The sequence below is a fragment of the Rhinopithecus roxellana genome, chromosome 8 (genome assembly GCF_007565055.1).
Source record: "Rhinopithecus roxellana isolate Shanxi Qingling chromosome 8, ASM756505v1, whole genome shotgun sequence".
NCBI lineage: Eukaryota > Metazoa > Chordata > Mammalia > Primates > Cercopithecidae > Rhinopithecus > Rhinopithecus roxellana.
In genome coordinates this window covers 40,149,538-40,169,317 of record NC_044556.1, presented here as the reverse complement: position 1 = coordinate 40,169,317, position 19,780 = coordinate 40,149,538, and the positions used below count along the sequence as shown (strand labels likewise).

Genomic DNA, 19,780 nt, shown 5'->3' with positions numbered 1-19,780 from the left:
CTCTGACTGCTAATCCAGGATTCTTTTCAACAAACAAAGGTCTCTTTGTCTAGAGTCAGTCAGTTTTGAGGAGCTTGTGCAGAAGGATAGAGGGAGTTGCTGTAGAGAGGGAGGATGTGGCCAGAAGGACAGAAGTTCAGGAGATCCTTGGTGACCCTGACGGAGATGAAGGAAGGCCAAGGCATGGCCAAGGACGCACCTGCATGAAGAGCTGGAATCGACTCTCCTTGCGTTGCTTGGTCTTGATTAGCTCTAGGGCTATTGACTGATAGGAACAGAACTGTGCAGCCACTTGCTGGAGTTCCTCTCGGGCAGGGCCATCAAACTGAAGAGGCAGAATGGACATGGGGCCAGGCATCACACCCCTGCCTGGGACCAGACCCCTGCCTATCCATTCCTTTGCCAAATTCCCTGGCCTTGGGTAATGAGACCCTGTCTCCCCCAATCTCCTCCTTGCCAAGAGGGAGAAGTTTGGAGCCATACCCGGGCCAGCATGAGGTCACTGATCTCTTTGATGATGGGGCCTTCCTCCCGGAGCTTCTTCATGGCTTCACACCAGGAATCTGGGGCGAGAAGAGAACAACTCGAAATACCTGGGGTTGAGCTCAAGTGCCAGAACCTTTCTGACAGAGAGAAGCGAATCTCTGACAGCAGTGCCATGGGAAGGGTCTGGAAACCATTTTACTTTCAGGGTGAACTCCAGTGCTGGTTTCAGGCTGTCCACAGATCTTTTTCTCACCAGGGATTGGTGGGGGGTTATCTACTCAGGGAGGTCCTGGCAGTGGGGCCAAAGTGGAACAGGAAGCTGAAGGGAGGCAGAGGAGGAGTCTGGAGGGGCACAGGCTCCTTACTGTGAATCTCTATGAGTTCAGGCAGGTTCGGGAAGAGCCGGGCCAGCTCCTCCCGGGGCATCAGGTTCTCCTTCTTCATTCGCTGGTAGAAGATCAGGTCCAGGACCCGGAGTGTGCGCAGGTGGGAAGCTTCAGTCACAAACAGCTCTGAGTGGTTGTTGTGACAAGAAGGGTAGAAAGCCAGGGAGAAAATGGATCAGCAGTATCTAGAGTCCCTGCCTGGTTCCCACACCATTCTAATTTTGGGGGAGCTTGAAGTGCTGGTTTCAGATTATACAGCAACTTTTCTCTTATCCCAAGGGCCAGAACTGAGGGGGACCTATAGCAACAGGCAACATCGACCTGCTCCAGCACACAGGGGCCCCCCACCCTATTAACCTCTTTCCCACCCTTGTGTCTTAGGCATCCTGGACCCATTCCCACATGTGTGAGCGGAGCTGAGGGCAGTGGAGCACGTTCTCACCATTTATGACCTCTTGCCGGTCAATCTCCCTCTGGGTTAGCCCAGCCACCACATCCTTGCCCACTGTATGCTGCCAATTTTGGGCATCTGGCTCTGGCTCCAGGTCAGATAGCTGGCCCAGATCATCCTCTAGGAGGTGGGGAAGGAGGGCATCCGTGCAGAACCCCAAACTGGGGGACTCAATGCTCCTGGGGGAAAACAGGCAGCTCAGCTTCACTCAGGAGGAAGAACTCACATGGAGGGTTTGGCCCTCCCTCTTCTGCCTGACCTGCTTGCCCCATGCACATGGGAAACCAGCGGGCCCGGAAGAGGAGACACCCACCCAACCAGCCCCTTGTGGGTGAGAGGAGCAGCTGGATGCGGATGGGACACAGAGACACCAAACAGAGGCATCACTGTGCCCATCACTTACCTGCGGCCCATTTTGGGAGTGAAGGGAGGGGTTGGGTTCTCAAGAGACCTGTGGAGGGAATGTCAACTCTCAGCAACCCTCTATCCTTGCACCCACTCCCGAGATGTCCATGGGTGCAGCCACTGTAGCCCTGCCCACCTGGTGGAGAGGCTGGAGGCAGAGGACGAGGCTGACTGGTGCAGGCGAGTAGCCTCCGCAGCAGCATCCATGTCAACATCACTGCGAGAGCGGGGCACGTTCTCCGCCTTTCGAGACCGTTTCATCTCTTCCCGGCCCTTGAGGCTTTCAGAGCGACCCAGGCGAATCTCTGAGCGTGAACTGGGGGAAGGAACAAGAGACTTTGGGACTTGGGAAGTCAGTGGGCCATGCTTACATCCTGGCCAGCTCTTACCTGGGACTCCATTTCGAGGATGCCTCCATGCCACAGGTTCTCCCCTTGAACATGGCCAAAGCACCTGGATGGCAGTGGAAGCTTCTCAATGATAGACCATTTTTGCTGCTCTACAAACTCTACAAACTCCTCTCTCCTCAGCCTATCCTGATGGATGGACAGAGTCATCTTCCTCTGGAGTTATTAGGAAGGGATCCTAACAGGAAGATGAAATCTGGGGCTAATGGAATCCGAATTATAGTGTGTCCACAGGCCTGAGACACCATGCTCCTGTCAAGAAGGTGGTAGACATCATTGTCCCTCATCAGGGACCACAAGGTCCCAGCTCCCTGCCCATGGGGCCATCTAGTGGCCAGTCCATGTTGCCCTGCTTTGGAGTGGGTCAGCTGCCACCTTTAACTCTGCTTGAGGCAGACCTCTTTGAAGAGGTCTTAAGAGGACAGTAGAGTCACTACATTCACAGCTCATTTTAGGATTTTCCACACGGCCTGTCAGAAAGTTCTATCTGCTGCTGGATTCCTAGCCCTCCAGTTGTGATGCGATGAGTTCCATTCTTAACAGTACTGTTCCTAAGATTCCATTTCCTCTCAGGAGCAGACAGGCTTGTGCTTCCAGGGGCCTTTTTACTGACAGGCAGGACCCGCTCCTTGGCCTGCCATGCTTGGCTACTGAGTGTCTCTGGGGTTTGATGAGATGCTGATGACTGGGTGTTGCAGTCGAGTCCTGCTGTGCATCAGCCCGAGATAGCTGGCACCTCTGACCCCTAGCCACCCCAGGATGGTCCCCCCACCTCCATGCTGTGGCCCTGCTGGGCTGCTTCTCTGATATTATTAGTAATCTACATCCTGCTCTGCTTCTAGGACCACAGGAGGCCTAATAGCACAGCAGGTTGCCGCAACGAGGAGCTAAATGTCTCGGTCTCCATTCATCGTGCCCAAACCACCGGATGATCCAAAATGGAGCTCATCTTCTAGGGTCCTGAGGGTTTCATCTGCAGGGTTAGAAAACGTACTGCCCACTGATCCCTTACTGAATTCACCCCCCAGAATTCTGCTAGAACAATCCCAACCCAGACTAACTCAGAACACTTTTCAGTGTCCTAATGGGTCACTGTACCAGCACAATAAACACCCAGTGGAGCTACTGGGGCTGCAGAGCTAAGCACCTTCCTTCACGCACCCAGAAGTAAGTAACGCTCCCACCAAGAAGTGAGGCATATCATCTAGCTTTGCCCCCAAATTCCTAGGGTACTGCCTTCTAGAACTGGGGCATCTTATACCTGTTGAGTATCTACAACAATCTCTGACCCACCATACTGCTAATACTGTTTCTTCTGAGATTGCCAGTGAGTTTATAATCATCAAATCCAAAGGTTTCTGCTTAGAGTAGCTTTAGGATCCTAGTGAGTGTCTTAGGGCAAATTTACCTAGCAATGCCAAGAATGCAAGTTTGTAAATGGTCTCAAATATTTTCTCAAAATGTTGATGTCTTATAATCTTAAAATATTTGATTTATCTACAACATCATGTGCTACCACAGGAATCACATAATGTGCATATTTAACTTACCCATTCATGTTAGAACTCAACCTTCCCCCAGTACAAATCTAACCTTTATCTCCTGTAAATCTGTCAATTCTCATGGCAGCAAAATCTTTTGACACGTGTTAAGCTGAAAAAAGGCTTCATATAAACAGAAAGGAGTAACCTGCATTCAAGCAGGAAAGCTTGGCTTATGGTTTGATAATTAGTTATTTCAAAGGCAAAATAGGCCAGGGGCAGTGGCTCATGCCTATAATCCAAGCACTTTGGGAGGCTGAGGAGGAAGATTGCTGGGTTAGGAGTTCCAGACCAAGCTGGGCAACATAGTGAGACTGTCTCAAAAAAATAAAAATAAAAATAAATTAGCCAGGTGCAGTGGTGCATGCCTGTATCCCTAGTTACTCAGGAGGCTGAGGTGGGAGATCTCTCGAACCCAGGAGGTTGAGGCTGCAGTGAGCTATGATTGTACCACTGCACTCCAGCCTGGGTGACAGAGCAAGACCCTGTCTCTTAAAAAAAAAAAAAAAAAAAAAATCCCCCAAACAAACAAAGGCAAAATGGCTTGAATATCCACACTGCTTCATACTGACTTGCTTTCATGCCTACCTGTACTCTAGCTCAATGCTCTGAGGCTTGAGTGTCCGCAAGATTATCTCCCCCCGCATAAGACTACGTTACTATACCTGTTTAAGTCACCTTTAAGCGTGGCACGAATACTTGTGACTACAGGCATGTGATTTGAAGTGCTGGCTATAGAGTTTTAGACATAACTTGACTGCTGTCATGCCACGATCAAGAGCAACTAAGTCCAAGAACATGTTTTCATACCAGATGAGGACTCTAGTGAGAACCTGACCAAAGAAGAATATGAGAGATGCCAGTCTCAATTCCCTTTTTTCTTCTTGAAAAGGGAAAAACAGTTCATTTGTAATCAATCCACTTTGCCTCTCTTTGCTGAGGTGGACATCTGATGCCTAGAGTTACATCACTTGTCTTTAAAGTACCCAGCAGAACCTCATCTCTGGCTCTCTTCTTCACATACAGACATGAAACGACATTCTTTTGCCTGCCTAGGTCTTTTTTTCCCAGGACTCCCTCTTGCCCCCACTGCAGTTTTCCTTATCCTTGTCACTTAGGGTTTCCTGATTGGCCTCTTTATAACATCTAGCTTGATCTTGGATGAAGGCTACTGAGTAGTCAGGTGATAAATCCAAAGGGAATTTGAAAAGTGTGTAGTTCTTGGGATGGAAGTCAGGGATCTGCTTGCTCTTCCACTGGCTTTTTCACCAGCACACAATGTGTCTCCTGAAGATACTGTGGGTGGGGAGGAAGTTCTGTAGATGGAGCCTTAGAAGCTAGTGGAGTGGGGTAAAGTAGCTGGAATTAAACCCCAGCATCAGCCCTGCCCATGCTCTACTCTTCGAGCAGCTAGTGAGTCCCATCCAGCCACTGCTACCTGTCACTCTCCAGCAGGTCCTCTGGAAAACTTCCGGTCGAGAGTCGCTGTGTCCCAGGTTCTGGGGCGTCATACTGCTGGTTGTTCTCAAAGTGCTGAATGATGTTCCTCACATTGCCTGGTTTGACTAGAAGCAAAAAGAAAATGAAGGACATTAGGCTTGCTGTTCAGGGACGGCTTCTCAGGCCCAGACTTCCCCAGATCCCAGAAGACAGAGCAATGAGCAAGCGTGGATGAGAACAGCACTGGACCAAGAGTCAGGAGATGTGTTCTGGTCCTGGCTCTTCTATGAATACGTTTTGTGGCGCTGGGCAGTCACACTATCTTTCTGGGTTTATTCTTCCCTCGTGCACAAAATGAGAGGGTTTGGAAGTATATTTTCCATAAGCGTTCTTTTGGCTCTCACATTCTTCTGCTTGAAAGTCATGATTAGTAGCCAGGAATACCAAAGCACATCTACATGTAATTTGGCCATGTTGCCAAATTATTAGGCATTTCTCAAATTTAAATGAATTTTTTGTTTTTCTCTGCCTCTCCTTCCTGTCCTTTCTGCCCTTCTCTGGCCTCCATCACTACAGAATCAGACTCTTTAGTACTGTAAGAGATGACCTAGGAGGAACAGAGGGGAGACTTCACTGGCATTCAAATTCCAGCCCCCTTTCAAAGCTAGGACAGAAGAGAGCTGTTCTTGTTCAGACAGAGAGGGCAGATGGGAGAGTGAAAAGGCACAGGTAATGCCACCTACAGCCCCTGGGGAACTCAGACCCAGAGTTCCGTGGCTCTCAGCAGGAGGGAAGAGAGATAAGGAGTTCACCTTCAAGTCAACTAGCTCAGTTCTGAGCCCAGCGATATTAGAACAGGGGTGGGCTAGAAATGCTGGCTGCCTGAGACTAGCGGAAAGGACAAGGGGAAATGGGGAGGCAATATCAACAGCCCAGGGTCTGGGCCCTGATCCTACTTCAGAGATTCTGACATCTACATATACAAACTTACAAATCTGTCTCAAAATCTGACTTTCATAAGAAAGCTTCTAAGTCAGAGAGAACAGAAAAAAATTTAGCTGCTGTCTTCAAAGTGTACGATTCCACGGCCTTTAGGCAAGTGGCTTGGGAATATTTTTCTAAAACTGTGCAAGTGGCTGTGGGTGCACATTACAGGAGTAGGGGCTATTACCATCACTCTCACTTTGGAGATTAAGAGCAGATCTGCCTGTCCCAGCCTGAATGTGCATCTGGGTCTTGAAGCCATGCAGATGCCAGGGTCAGCTGTGCAGCCGCAGCCCTGAGCCACCCTGGCTGGGTGATGATGTGGGAGCCTGGGAACATCCTATAACTGAAAGCCAGCAGGCTGAGTCCACTCTTCCCTTTCCCATGGGCCACTTGGAAAATGCTCAATTATGTTCTAGATAGAGTTATACCTTAGCTGTGGTAAAATACAGGCGTAGCCCTGAGAGCTGGTATAACCGAATGACCCAGAGTAACAGGGGAAAAACAGGTAGAAGGAAATGGATTTTTAAAAAGAGCAAAGTGGCTAGGCACACAGTGCCTCATGCTTATAATCTCAGCATTTTCAGAGGCCAAGGCAGGAGGATCGCTTGAGCCCAGGAGTTTGAGATCAGACTGGGCAATATAGTGAGACCCTCTCTCTACAAAAAATAAATTAGCCAAGTGTGGTGATGTACGTCTGTGGCCCCAGCTACTTGGAAGGCTGAGGTGGGAGCACTGTTTGAGCCAGGAGTTCAAGGCTGTAGTAAGCTATGACTAGACCACTGCACTCCAGCCTGGGTGACAGGGTGAAACCCTGTCTCAAAAAAAACAAAAAAAACAACCAAAAAAACTGAGGAGTGGATTTCAAGGCCATTCTTTTTTTCCCCTTGTTTTATAAACTTTTTTTTCATTAATTCCTTATTTTTATTGCTTAAAATGGCATACAGTCGAGCAGTTTAGTAACTTTTAAATTAATTTTGAAGATAATATTTTTAATTTTCACTTTTATGTAAAATAAATTACACTAACAGAATAGTTTCCAGATTGCATCCCATTGCTATCTCGCTATCTCTCTCTCTATATTTATTGTTGAACCTACAAAGTGTTAATCAATTGCATGCATATGGACCTTATTAACAGGAAATGAACTTGCTCAATTCTGTGACATTTCACTGTAGGCTCTAAGCTTCTTATGGATTAATGTGTATCACATTAATGTTTTAAATACACGGATTCTGGAAGATACTAGGTCCTCTAAAATACATTTAGGGTCATTCTTTTTTCACTGCTGTGGTTATACAGTGCTGGTAGTTAAATGTCAAAAGAGATGAAGGTGCTATACTGAGGGGCTTAAGTAGATGATACGAACAAAAATACCCAAGAGAAAAACTGTTAGAGACCCATACTTTACATTAAAAAAAAATCACCTTCAAAAATGATACTTTTATTATTTTAACTGAAAACAAAAATCTGAGGCACTGACTGGGTGTGGTGGCTCATGCCTATAACTCTTTGAGGCCAAGGTGGGCAGATCACCTGAGGTCAGGAGTTTGAGACCAGCCTGGCCAATATGGTGAAATCCCGTCTCTACTAAAAATACAAAAATTAACTGGGTATAGTGGCACATGCCTGTAGTCCCAGCTACTCGGGAGGCTGAGGCATGAGAATCCCTTGAACCTGGGAGGCGGAGTTTGCAGTGAGGCAAGATCATGCCACTGTACTCCAGCCTGGGCGACAGAGTGAAACTGTGTCTCCAAAAAAAAAAAAAAAAAAAAAAAATCTGAGGCACTTCTGCTTCACTGCAAGACCCTTCAATGTGTGAGGGTTCCCCTCACTTATACAGAACTCTGGATTTTTGGAAACTCATCATGGAGATGTGACTGAATTATAGAGAAAAGGCCTCAGGCTGTGGAAAAACCGCCAGAGGAACCAGAAGTTTAGTCGTGGCCAGAACTACCAGAAGGCGCTGTCCCTGCGGGAGAAAAGGGGCTCTGCCCCCTGGAACTCTGGGTTAGGAGACAAGGTCTCGTACCTGGCATGAGGGTGGTGCCCTCCCCAACCACCCACAGGGTTTGCAGCACACAGCAGCTTTAGCAACAATGAGCAGCATGTAAGAGAAATGGAGAGAAGAAAGAAAGGGAGGGAGGAGGAACAGGATGGGAGATGATGAGAAAAAAACAGAAAAGACAAGATTTGGGAGATGGAAACTCAATGCTAATGCAAAGACAAACCCAAAGAAAATGGTCCTTTTACCTTCCACAGGGGACAAGGGAATATGAAATGCTAAAAGAAAAACAAACAAAAACAAAAGTAAACCATGAAAAGTCAAATCAATGTTTTAAGAATCAAAATAAAAATTACATCAAGCCAGAAAATGAAACGGTAGTGGTGAAAACCAAGGCTGATCCAGAAGAATCCCTTTCCTTCTCCTGCAATGCAGCAATTTCAGAAAGGGCAGCCAGCCCACCCCACTACCCCTCACAGATTCCCACTGATATTGGGGGGCTTAAGGTACTGACTGGGAGGGGACAGCAACAATTTCCAGACAAATGACACACACTGGGAAGAGATCAATGATAGGATCAGTTGAGTTTTGGGTTACTGATGGCATTAGGGGAACCTCTGGGACCCAAACTTGCCCCCAACCTGACTAGTTCTACTCAATAGTGACTCAACCATCCCCCTCCTGCATCTGTACTACTGCAGTCCTGTGTGCTGGGACCAATTATAGACCCTTGGATGAAGGTGAAGGGAGTATTTACTGTCCACAGGGCGATCCTTGCCGAGGGGAAATGTTTCTCACGTGGTCGTTTGGTAGCTAGAACTGCTCTGGGTTCCTAGACTAAGACCCAGGGACCGGGACGGTTTCCTTGGCTCAGAAATATTCACCTGAACCTCAGAGATCCTGCACTGGATTTGGCAAGGGGAGAGAAAGTGGCTGTGGTCTGAGTTTGGATCTGCGGTTCCCAGAAACACAGGAAGGCCCTCTGCCAACATACTGGTACATGAAAGGGCTGAGGTCCCTGCCCAGGGAATGCCCAAGGCTGTTGCTCCCCAAATACTCACTGCTTTGAGAAGAGCTTTTGGGCTTCCCAATGTATTTGAGGATGGGGTTTCGCTTCTTGTCCTCCAAGGCATCCTTTTCTTTTTTGGAATTGCTGCTCTGCTGAGACAGGAGACACTGGGGTTTGGAGGAGGCCCTGATACTCAGGCATGGCTGCTAATCAATTCTGCCATTGTCCCCCAAGGCTGGCCCTCAGTAAGTAACTGGAGAGTTGACTCTTGCTGGTACCCTAACAAGCACATTCACCTCTGACCTGGGTTTGGAAGGGACTGAGAGCTGCTCTAGTCTGGGGGTTCTCACTGAGTCCACATCCAGGTGAAGGGATGTAGCCAGAGACCTGCAAAATGGCTTTCCTGACCTACCTCAGCACAGAGAACTGCACCAAGAGGAGATATGTTCCAGGACAGCTGTTACCTTCTTTTTATTTTTTTTGAGACAGAGTCTCACTCTGTTGCCTAGGCTGGAGTGCAGTGGTATGATCTTGGCTCACTGCAACCTCCAATTCTTGGGTTCAAGCAATACTCGTGCCTCAGCCTCCCGAGCAGCTGGGGTTAAGGCATGCACCACTACGCCGGACTAATTTTTGTATTTTAGTAGAGATGGGGTTTCACCATGTTGCCTAGGCTGGTCTCGAACTCCTGAGCTCAGGCAATCATCCGCCTTGGCATCCCAAAGTACTAGGATTACAGGCATGAGCCACCATGCCTGGCCCTCACCTTCTTGGTCTTAGGGAAGAAGGGTAGCCACTTGTCCTTGTCAGGAGCAGACTGGGCCTTTTCAGCTGTGTTGGAAGGTCGTGCCTCTCGAAGACGGATCCCAGCATGGCTCATGTAGGTATTGAGGGCAAAGTCCATGGGGGCGCTGTAAAAGAGGAACAGTGTCCTGAATCAGAGAGCTCAAGTTATCTTCCCTGTGCCAAACAATCTCCTCACCACCACCCAGTGGAGTGGGGAAGGGGTAGTTACAGGTGAAAGTATTCAAAGAAAAGTCTAGAATAATTAAATGGGACAGCAGGCAGAAGCTGCCAAAAGTTGGACTGTGTGTGACCTTCTCCACACAGTGAGCCCACAGGTAACCAAGAATAAGACTTCTACCAGGAGAAGTCTTACTCTTTCCCAAGCAGAACTCTTCCCCATGAGCAGATGATGGTCAGTGGAAGAACACGCCAATTCCCTAAAATGTAAGTAAATAATTTCCTGCCTGGTCAAGATACAGGCAGACGTGGAAGACTGACTGAGGTCTGCAGCTGATACTCTCAGGCATATGTGCAGGGGTGGGGAGGCCAGGGGAAAGGAGAAATGCCAGCAGCCTCTGCCAAGGTATACTACCTTCACCATCCTCCCACCCCAGTACAGAGAAAAAGAGATGGAAAAGGAGCTGTCAAGTGGCTTCCAACTGCCACAAATGAAAATATCCAGAGTTCTGTTTAAAAATGTCTTTGTATCCACAATTTGCTGGATGGATGATGACCCACTCTGCATTCAATGCAGCAAGGCTTCAGCTCTGTCTGTATTTCCCTCTAAAACAGACTCCTAACCCCATTTTCTCTCCCTTATTAGTGTGTATGCTCAGGGAATGCAGACTCATTTTAACCTTGGCTAATGAAAAACAATGAGATAAATATATAGGCTGCAAAAAAAAAAAAAAAAATTCTAATATGTGCCAAGAAAGGAACTGTGCTGCACACCAGCTCCCCTCTGCAGATGCCACTAACAGGCTGATTCCACAATTACTGTCATTACTTTAGGTAGTTTAAGGGAAAGAAGTGAGAAGGGAGACAAAGGGCTCATCTGGGTAGAGAAGCTGCAGCCAGGCATGGCACTGTGAGGAGCAATGGCAGCTTGGCGTCTTCCCACTGAGGAACAGATCCACATCCCCAGGCGGTGATCCCTAAGCATTAGGGGCGTGGGCCTCATGAACCCTATGTTATGGTCACACAGACACCTGAGAGCTAGACTTGCAGGAACCACGGTCCTACGTGGTTGTACAACATGAGGGACTCCCCTGTGATTGTCAGAAATGGAAAGCATAGTAGCTCATCCCCACTCCTTCCACCTTGAAAGCTGCAAATGCATATCATAGACTTGCTTACCTCCTATCTTCCTCATACTTGGACCTGGAATGAAAGAAAAAACAGATTACTCAGACTGCAAAGACAGAGAGGCTGGTCACCTGGTTAGAGGCTAGGAGGAAGGTAACTTTTTCCTAGATGAAAGGAGGGTTAGTGGGGGAAAAGGAGGGAAGTACGTTTGATGCACAATATTTGGCACATAGCAGGAACTCCATAAATATTTGCCGAGTTGAAATATCAGCCTTAGCAGAGACTGCATAGGTTTCATCTTCTTTGCTATTTTTACCCTGTCCTTGAAGTGCCCGGCTGTGCCGATGGATCTGACTTGTATGGAATGGCTTAACCAAGGTCACATAGCTACTTAGTAAGAAGCAGTATTAGGGAAAAAAATTACTTCTAAGCCTGAAGTGTCCCCACAAAGTCTGTGATACTGGGGCTTTCATCACAGGTGCCTACGACACTTTTGAAAATGGCGCTAGAAAAACGTAACAAAAGCAGCTGTGCCAGAAGCGCCTTAATATGTTGCACTAGTTCAGTTTTCTGATGTGGATTAGTAAAAGATGGTTCAATTTCCCCTAAGCCAGTTCTAGATGCCTACTGAAGGAACTTTATCCACTGGGTACACACAGCACTGGCCTCACTCTCTGTGACAGATAAGATCTTAGAGGCAGGAAGGGAGAGAGGTCAGGAAGCGGGCCAGCAGGGGAAAGCAGAAAGCTTACCACATTCCTGGGGCCCGGGGTCTGTCATAACCACCAAATGACTATCAGGAGCTGCAGGCTCTGCTACGCCCTTGAACACCTGCAGCCCTCAGCCTGACCAATGCAGCAGGAGGGCACGACTCCCCATCTTTCAGGGGCAGGAGAATCAGGCAAGAAGTGGAAGAGGGGGAGAGGTTGAAAGAACAGACCCACAAAATATGTCAACCTGCTTGGGATGTTCAGTGGGGTGGGTGGGAGGAAGCTGAAAGACTCACAAAATATCTCCAAGGGCAGCCAGCTGCTTCTCAGCCACTTGGCGCTCTCGGAGAGGGTCCCCATCCAGGTCCAGCAGGTCATTTTCACCATACAGGCTGCCCAACCCCAGAGTGCGCTTCGTTCTAAGCCAGATAAACACAGGGAAATAAAGAAATATACACAAACACTCAACAGATGGATACCCAGAAAGAACGAGGCAAACACATATAACAAGAGATATGTGCACGTCCCAGAGGGAAGGAGCCAAGGCCAAGAGGCAGAGGTGCGAGGAGAGTGGTGGGAGGGCAGCTCCTGGGCCAACCTGTAGTCATGGATCTGCTCTTGGATCTCAGGCATGGCTGCCTCTTGAGCTTCACAGAGAACACCACGGGCATCCTCGCTGTTCCGCAGGTGTGAGTCTGTAGTGGGAGACCAGAGAAAGCAGAGTGGGTAGGGTACTGGGGGTTGGGGGGAGATCACTTCTGCTGAGCATCTCAAGGCATTTCAACTCCCTGTGACACTGGGAGGAAGGGCTGGCTTTCTGCCCTGTTAGCCTAAAGGGAGAGGAGGCCTGGACCTCTCAGGTCATTCCTGAATTCAGGACTGGAATCCTGATATCCAAAGTCCAAGGCAAGGACAAAAATATGTTCTGGATGTTCTGTGCTCCATTAAGAGAAGGATTAAAGCCCCTCTTACTGGATGGGTCTAAGTACCATCTTCTGATATCCAAGTGCAGACCTCTGAGAGGTTTGTTCCCCTCTACTGCTCCAGAAGCAGCTCAAAGCTAAAAGAGGCAAGCACTTCACATTCCATGAAACCTGAGCTCCCCAGTAGAAACCGAAAGATGTCTCTCCTCTAGTCCCTGCATCTAGCTCCACCCAGGCGAGGCTAAGTCCCTGAGAGTTGCGCTTTACTCTCACTCTGCTTTCGAGCAAGCTCTGTTCACCCTATGCCTGGGCTCTCCTCCCCATCACACGTGCCCACAAATCATCTCTTTCTACATGCAGCTTCCAATTCCTGTCCTCTAAAAAACTGCCAGTGATTAGCTTCTCAGGCTGACATCACCTTAGACTGCCTCCCCTTAATTCTTCTACTGATGATTAGAAGGAGAAGGGAGCTGGGCACCATCTAGCCTGCCTGGTCCTCACTCTGGACTCATTGCTGTCAGTATTAGGGAACTTATAAAAACAAAAATAAACCCCCCCCCCCCCCAAAAAAAAACCAACAAGAAAAACCACTCTGGAGATTCCAACTCTGCAAGGAGGATGGAGTGACGCCCTAGTTTCTGTATTTTTTGAGTTCCCCAAGGGATTCTTGATAACCAACCTGGCTGAGGAATCCCTGATCAAGTCTGATTTCCTCTTTGTACAGATAAGCCAATGGAGAACCAGAGAGCTCATGTAGAAGGCTGGCAGACATGAACCCAGGTCTCCTAACTCCAAGTCCAATGTCTTCCCATGACAAGCTCCTCCCCGGCAAAGTGAGTGCCTAGGCAGGGTCTGTCCCATATGCACCTGTCCATAAGCTACTGTGCAGTGTTCTGGAGCAACTGTCTCATGGGTCTTTTCCTCTATTAGAAGATGGTTGCCCAAGAACAGGAACTATGTCCCTTCTGTCCTCTGGAGTCTCCTGAGAGCTCAGGACAAGAAAGGCACCAAGAAGAGACTAACCGACCAATGAGCCAACTTACCAATTTCAGCCTGTAACATCTCAGGGATCTTGACTCTCAGAGGCTAAAAAATAGAAGTGTGGAGCAGAAGTGGTCAGGTCTGTACACTCCAGGGAGATCAACAGTGTGCCAGGCGAGGAGGGCTTGCCCATATGAACTTCTTGCCTTTCTGCCTACATCTGCCTACCATTCTTCTCATTACTCCCCAACTGCACACCTGAATTCTAGGCTAGGGTTTCTGGGAAATGGAGTCTGAGGTTACACAGCAAGCTGGTATAATATTCTAAGGGCGGCACAGGCAGTTTTTCACTCTTATTTCCAGGCCATTAAGAGTGCATGGAATGCCATGTTGTCTAAAACGTGGACCCGTGCTGACTTAGCAGCAAGGGAAAAGCCTTTATTGGGCTATTTGGTGGACTTTCCCTCCCCCTCACTCCCATGGGAAAGCTAGCCTTGTGTCACCTAGCCTTGCAGTTAGCATGGTGTTCTGGCTTTTACTACACAAGTCCCTGACACCTGGATACTGGAGAGGTTCCATAACAACCAACAGAGAACAACTGGCAGCTCTAACCTCCCTACTCAAGACCCATTTAAGAGGGCAAATAGAAAACTCTTGAGAAAAACCAATTTTCTCCAACCTCATTAACCCTACTAGCTTACTGCCAAAAGAATAAAGTCACCTTGGAATTAGTCTAGTTGACTAGACTAGAAAGTCTGGGATGGCAATTGCCCTCTGCAGGCAGAGATGCTCTTGCCAGCGGGATCCCTGACACACCCCTGGGAACTCTGTTCCAATGTACAGGGTGCCGTCTACCCCAGATACTCTGGGTCCTCCCACCTCTGACTCCTGCCTTTGGGCAGTAATAGCAACTCAGACTGAGCTTCAGAAACCGGGGTTCTCCTCTTGCCTCGCTGATCTAGATCATCTGATGTCTCTAGACCTCTGTTTCTTCAGCCTAGGGATGGGCAAAGCAGGGAGGGTTGGGAGGAACCAGGGCACTGAATCAGGGAGAATTTGGTACAATCTTTTCCTCTAAACATTCCAGGGAGAGGCAATGTGTATTCTATATGTGGAACAAAAGAGGTACTGCGAGATTTTTTGAGAGTGGCACTAGGAACAGAATCCAGGGATATTAATCTCTCAGCCTAGATTTCTCTTTAAGAACCTGTCTCCGTGTGGCCTGAATGTTTTGCTTAATTTTCCCTGCCTCTGAGTAGTACAAAGAATATAATAAAATTATAATCCAATCTATGACTGCCTTACCGCATTTTTCTCCAGGAAAATATTCCAGATGTCTTTCCCCAAGTTTCGGGAATCCTTGGGGCTTGTCTGCTGATAAACTTCTGCACACAGGTAAAAAAGCTAGGAGAGAGAACTGGGTTAGAGCAGTGGTTCTCCCCCAACAGTGATTCTGCCCCCTAGGGGACATTTGGCCGTATCTGGAGACATTTTTAATTGTCACAACTACTGGGCAAGTGTGGTGCTACTGGCATCTAGTGGGTACAGCCCAGTGATGCAGTCATATTTCCCCAAAGGCACGGAACAGTCTACAACAAAGAATTCTCCAGTTCAAAACAGTGCTGAGGTTGAGAAAGCCGGGGTCAAACTATTTCAGAAACCTGTGGCAAAATAATCCCCACCCCCTTTCCCACAGGCACATCTTCAACACTGATCACTCCTCAACTCTGCATCCTCTCCACACGTGGTATTTCACTTGTGTCTTTGTGCTGGTTTATGTCTTGTTTCTTAAGGGTTCATATTTTATTTCTCTTTGGGGTGTGCCCTGTCTTTAATTCAGGAATGCTTCTGGCCCTTGAACTTGCACACAGGTGTTCAATCAATACCTGTGGATGGTTGTTCATTCTGGCTTCTGATGGTGTCCCCAGAAAGACAAAACAGCAGCCCATGCCCCAGGTGAGAAGTTTATTCTGAAGAATACAACCGCAACCCCTCTCCTCCATCTCCTCTTCCTTTCTAAGCAGCTGAGCAGAATGAGGAAACTGGGAAGGCTGCTGGCTCTGAATACTGTCCCTGGTACTTTGTTCTCCATCCCCTCACATTCCTTCTTGTCATCACCTTCACACGGAACACCCTTTAAGCCTTGCCATCTGCAAGTTTTCTCACAGGGCCACTCTCTCAACTCCTTAGTTGGTCTGTATCTACCTTCAATTAAAAACCTCTAGGAAGAGCAACTTCTCCGAGACGATTTCCTGAACTGATCAAGAATGAGTTTTCCTGGCCTTGCTCTCTTGCTCCTCCCTAGGCAGCTAATGTAGTTAGTTAGCTCCATCATACAGTGAAAAATTCCCTCTGCATAGGTTTCATCTTCTTGGCTATTTGTCTCTGTCCTTGAAGTCCCTGATTGTGCCCATGGATCTGAATTGTAACAGCCAGGAAGCAGAAACAGAGGCTAGAGGTCCTCTCTGCCCAACACCAGCAGGCACTCAATCAAGACGGATGCTTCTGACTTACCAGTGGACTGGGGTCTGCCTGAGAGAAGATGTAACGTAGAAAAACCCCCAGGTGAGCTGGCCGAGACTTCAGTTTCTCCAGATCCTGGAATATGATGTCACTCTGGAAGGCAGAAGGATGAGCATGGTGGGAGGCCAGGCACAGCAGCACAGCAGGTTCCAGCTTAGCTCCCATGTGATTCCCCGTCCTGGGTTCATAAAGGAGGCTCCCCGCCCCAAGTTCCCTTCACAGCTGATGCTAGTCAAACTGCTTCTAGTCAAAAGCAGCTTGTATGACAAAAAAATGATGAAAGGAGAAAACTAGGAAACCGTTACCTCATTGTTGAAATAACCTGGGTCATAGTCTTCCTCTGGGCCAATAATTAAAGGCTTTGGGCTTTGATCTACACCCTGGGGGAGAGAGTCAAGTTGTAGAGATGAGAGGTTACAGAGGACAGAGAATTCAACCACCTCAGTGAAGTTTGTTTAGTTGCAGCACTCACAAAGCCACCCGGGTCTGGTGAACGTTGGCATCTCACTCCCGCCCCCCAATCAGAGCACAGATGAAATGATTTCCACTTGCAGGAAGTCAACTGCTTCTGGGTGGGGCAGGGCAGATTCAGAGAAGCCTGGTCACATGACATATGAAGATGGGAAGTAGGAGAAAATGCTCTCTTCCTGTTTGCAAAGGTCTGGGGTGGGACTGTCAGTCAACAAAATAAGAGCCTATAGTTCCTGCTGGACTGCTGGGTTGGGGACTCTGTTCTCCTTAACAGACTAAACAGCCACCCCTACCCCAAACACACATCCTCCAAACCCAGTGTCTACCACAGTGCTACTGAACAGTTATTCTGTGCCTAGTAAGTACTGGTGGCTAAATAATTATGGGAGAGCCTACTAGTAGATCTCTGCCTCTCTGAACAAATGGAGATGCGGCTGATCTTTCTCTAACACCATTTGCATTATTTCGCTTGCCCGCTCAAGATCTGTGGTAGATCCCCATTACCTGTCTAAAATCCACATTTCTTAGTCTGGCTTTTCTTTCTTTCCCCCTTATACTAATTTAAGTAAAAACCTAATCCTAATGGACATGCCATAGATTAGGTATGATGAGAGAGACTTCATATTGCATAAACTTCTCAGATGCTTCACTGCACAAGTTTTTCTCCTAAAGGTTCCTTGAGCTTTCAAAGCTTTTCTGCTAACTCTATTTCTCACTCAACTGGACCTCCTTCATTTCTAGTGATTCCCCAACAAGGTCTCTGCTTCTGGAACCCACTCAGCTTACATGTGCCTACTTTAACCCAGGCCTATGATACCCTCCTAACCCACTTTCTTAAGGGGCTTTTCCTGACAGTTCCTCTTGATGCTCCTCACTCTTTTTTTGTTTTCCTGGATATTTATGGCCTCTACGCCCAGAATGACTGCGTCACAGAACATGAGCGGCCCAGAAGGTATCTCAGAAACTAAAGTCTAACACTCATTTGTAATTGAAAAAAGTGAGGCCCTGACAGACTGACTGGCATGCTCAAAGCTGCAGAATCAGGCCTGTTGTGCTGTATTTGTATTTCCCAAACACATCCTGAGTATCCTCCTCTCCTAAATACCCTAGTCTCTGAACCTCTTGGGGTCTGAGCGCCCCAGGAGGTGGTGGGTGAGCACTTCTGGCTCTACTGAGCTCTCTAGTAAAACCTGAAAATCACTAGGTTTTTTCTTGTTTATGGGGAGGATTTTTTAAAAAAAGTCTTTACAAATACATATTCTTTCTGATTACAAAAGTAGAATATGCTTATTATTAAAAAGATCAAACACTATAGAACAACATAACAGAAAGTGAGAGTTCCTTCTGCATCCATGTCCCTGCTGCTGACAGTTTTACGGAAAGTATAAGTTTTCTTCCTATGCTGTTATTAACATTTATTACGATTAGGAAACTGGAATTATACTCTATTTGCTCTTAACACTTGAAAATAGCAACTTAGTTTTGAGAAGATGAAACAATTTCGAAGAGGAAAACAAGGGCTCCAAGACCACTGACCCCACACCTACTTCTATGAGCCACCTGAAGGAAAGCCTTTCCTAGAACAGGATAGATGCCTGACCCCCTTAGCAACCTGAACTTGGTCCTTCAGTTCTACAAAGACAGGGTTATAGAGAGGGCAATAAAAGAGTGGTTAGGATAGGAAAGAGCTCTGTGTTGGGGCCCAGGAGAACTCAATTCTAGTTCTGACCCTGCCGGTAACAAGGTTAGCCCTTGAACATTCCCTTAGACCACACGAAGATTCCAATAGCCAACCTTTTTCCTGATTGTGAGAATTACATGAAATTTTTTGTAAAGATCTGGCACAGCAGCTGGTACCTTAGGCATTTCAATATCCATCAGATCCCTTTCCCCACCTTTCCCCTCCACATTGTAAGAATAACCAAACTTTATACAATGGGTAAAATTAGAGTATCATATGTTGTCGTCTTTTTAAAATCCTATTTTTTGTGAATTCGGCAGCCCAACCAGAATAAGTTCAGAGAGGCTTGCTCACATGTATTCTTCTTTTGCACAGTAGCTCTTGATTAGAATTTTCCTTTGATGCCTGCATGACTCTAGATTTATAAAAACTATGTTCACTTAGGCCACGATCCTCTTTTCTACAGATCACACTGTGAAACTTCAGCTTCAAGAAACTTAGAAGCTCTGGATAAGTCCTACCCTAAGATGCCACTCAGAAGACAATTTTGATGACTACTATTCACTCATTCATTCACTACACATTATGAGGCGGCTACTATGTGCCAGATGCCTACAGAGATAAAGCAAATAAAGTTGAAGTAAGTCGCATAGGGAAATAACAGCAGAGCGATAAATGCTCTAAGAGAAACAAGATGCTGCTTGGAACTCTGAACTCCAAGGTGAGAGGACAAGTTTACTAAAGCCACAACGCCACCAAAGAGAGCTCAGCGAGCAGGATTATCATTTGCTCTGTTTTCTTCATTGTACCATTTCTCTCCCTTTATCCAAATTACTTTAGAGACCCCTTGTTCTCAAGACCTCCTCCTGGACTCAGTGATTAATAGGCTCCCAGAGTCAAAAGAACTCCAGAAAGTAGCTTTCAAACTTTCTGTTGACCATGACTTCTAATAAATATGTTTTCACTGCAACTCAGCACACACATATGTAATGAAAACAGAAGTTTCACAAAGTTATACTCTTATTACATATGATGAATTCTGATATTTTCTTTTCATACTATTAGATTCCACCTCATTAAAACAGATGCTGCTCATGACCTTCAATACCAATATCATGACTCACCAAAAGATGACAACCCACAGTTTGAAAATACCACCTGTATAACTCCTGACACCAGTGCTTTCCAGTGTGGGAAGCGGAACTCAAAATGATTTTAAGTGAGATGATTTCTGTTGAGGGTCCAAATGATTTTAGGTGATATCTGGACATGGCATTAAATAATAC

The 19,780-nt window shown here is 47.1% G+C and overlaps 1 protein-coding gene across 6 annotated transcripts in view; it reads right to left on the bottom strand.

Annotated features, from left to right (window-relative positions):
- ARHGEF11 (Rho guanine nucleotide exchange factor 11) overlaps positions 1-19,780 on the bottom strand; it is a 110,927-nt gene that overhangs the window by 12,184 nt on the left and 78,963 nt on the right. For 4 of the 6 annotated variants that reach the window (XM_010381270.2, XM_010381273.2, XM_010381274.2 and 1 more), the window contains 17 exons: positions 16,648-16,722; positions 16,334-16,435; positions 15,125-15,223; positions 13,882-13,924; positions 12,514-12,610; positions 12,212-12,334; positions 11,257-11,280; positions 9,881-10,025; positions 9,167-9,266; positions 8,354-8,383; positions 5,115-5,241; positions 1,865-2,044; positions 1,727-1,774; positions 1,315-1,502; positions 852-998; positions 484-563; positions 200-325 (listed from right to left, as the gene is read on the bottom strand). In XM_010381270.2, coding sequence (XP_010379572.2) covers positions 200-325; positions 484-563; positions 852-998; positions 1,315-1,502; positions 1,727-1,774; positions 1,865-2,044; positions 5,115-5,241; positions 8,354-8,383; positions 9,167-9,266; positions 9,881-10,025; positions 11,257-11,280; positions 12,212-12,334; positions 12,514-12,610; positions 13,882-13,924; positions 15,125-15,223; positions 16,334-16,435; positions 16,648-16,722 — 1,734 coding nt within the window. The remainder of the gene's footprint in view (positions 1-199; positions 326-483; positions 564-851; positions 999-1,314; positions 1,503-1,726; positions 1,775-1,864; positions 2,045-5,114; positions 5,242-8,353; positions 8,384-9,166; positions 9,267-9,880; positions 10,026-11,256; positions 11,281-12,211; positions 12,335-12,513; positions 12,611-13,881; positions 13,925-15,124; positions 15,224-16,333; positions 16,436-16,647; positions 16,723-19,780) is intronic. The other 2 variants (XM_010381272.2, XM_010381275.2) reach the window with 1 other exon arrangement.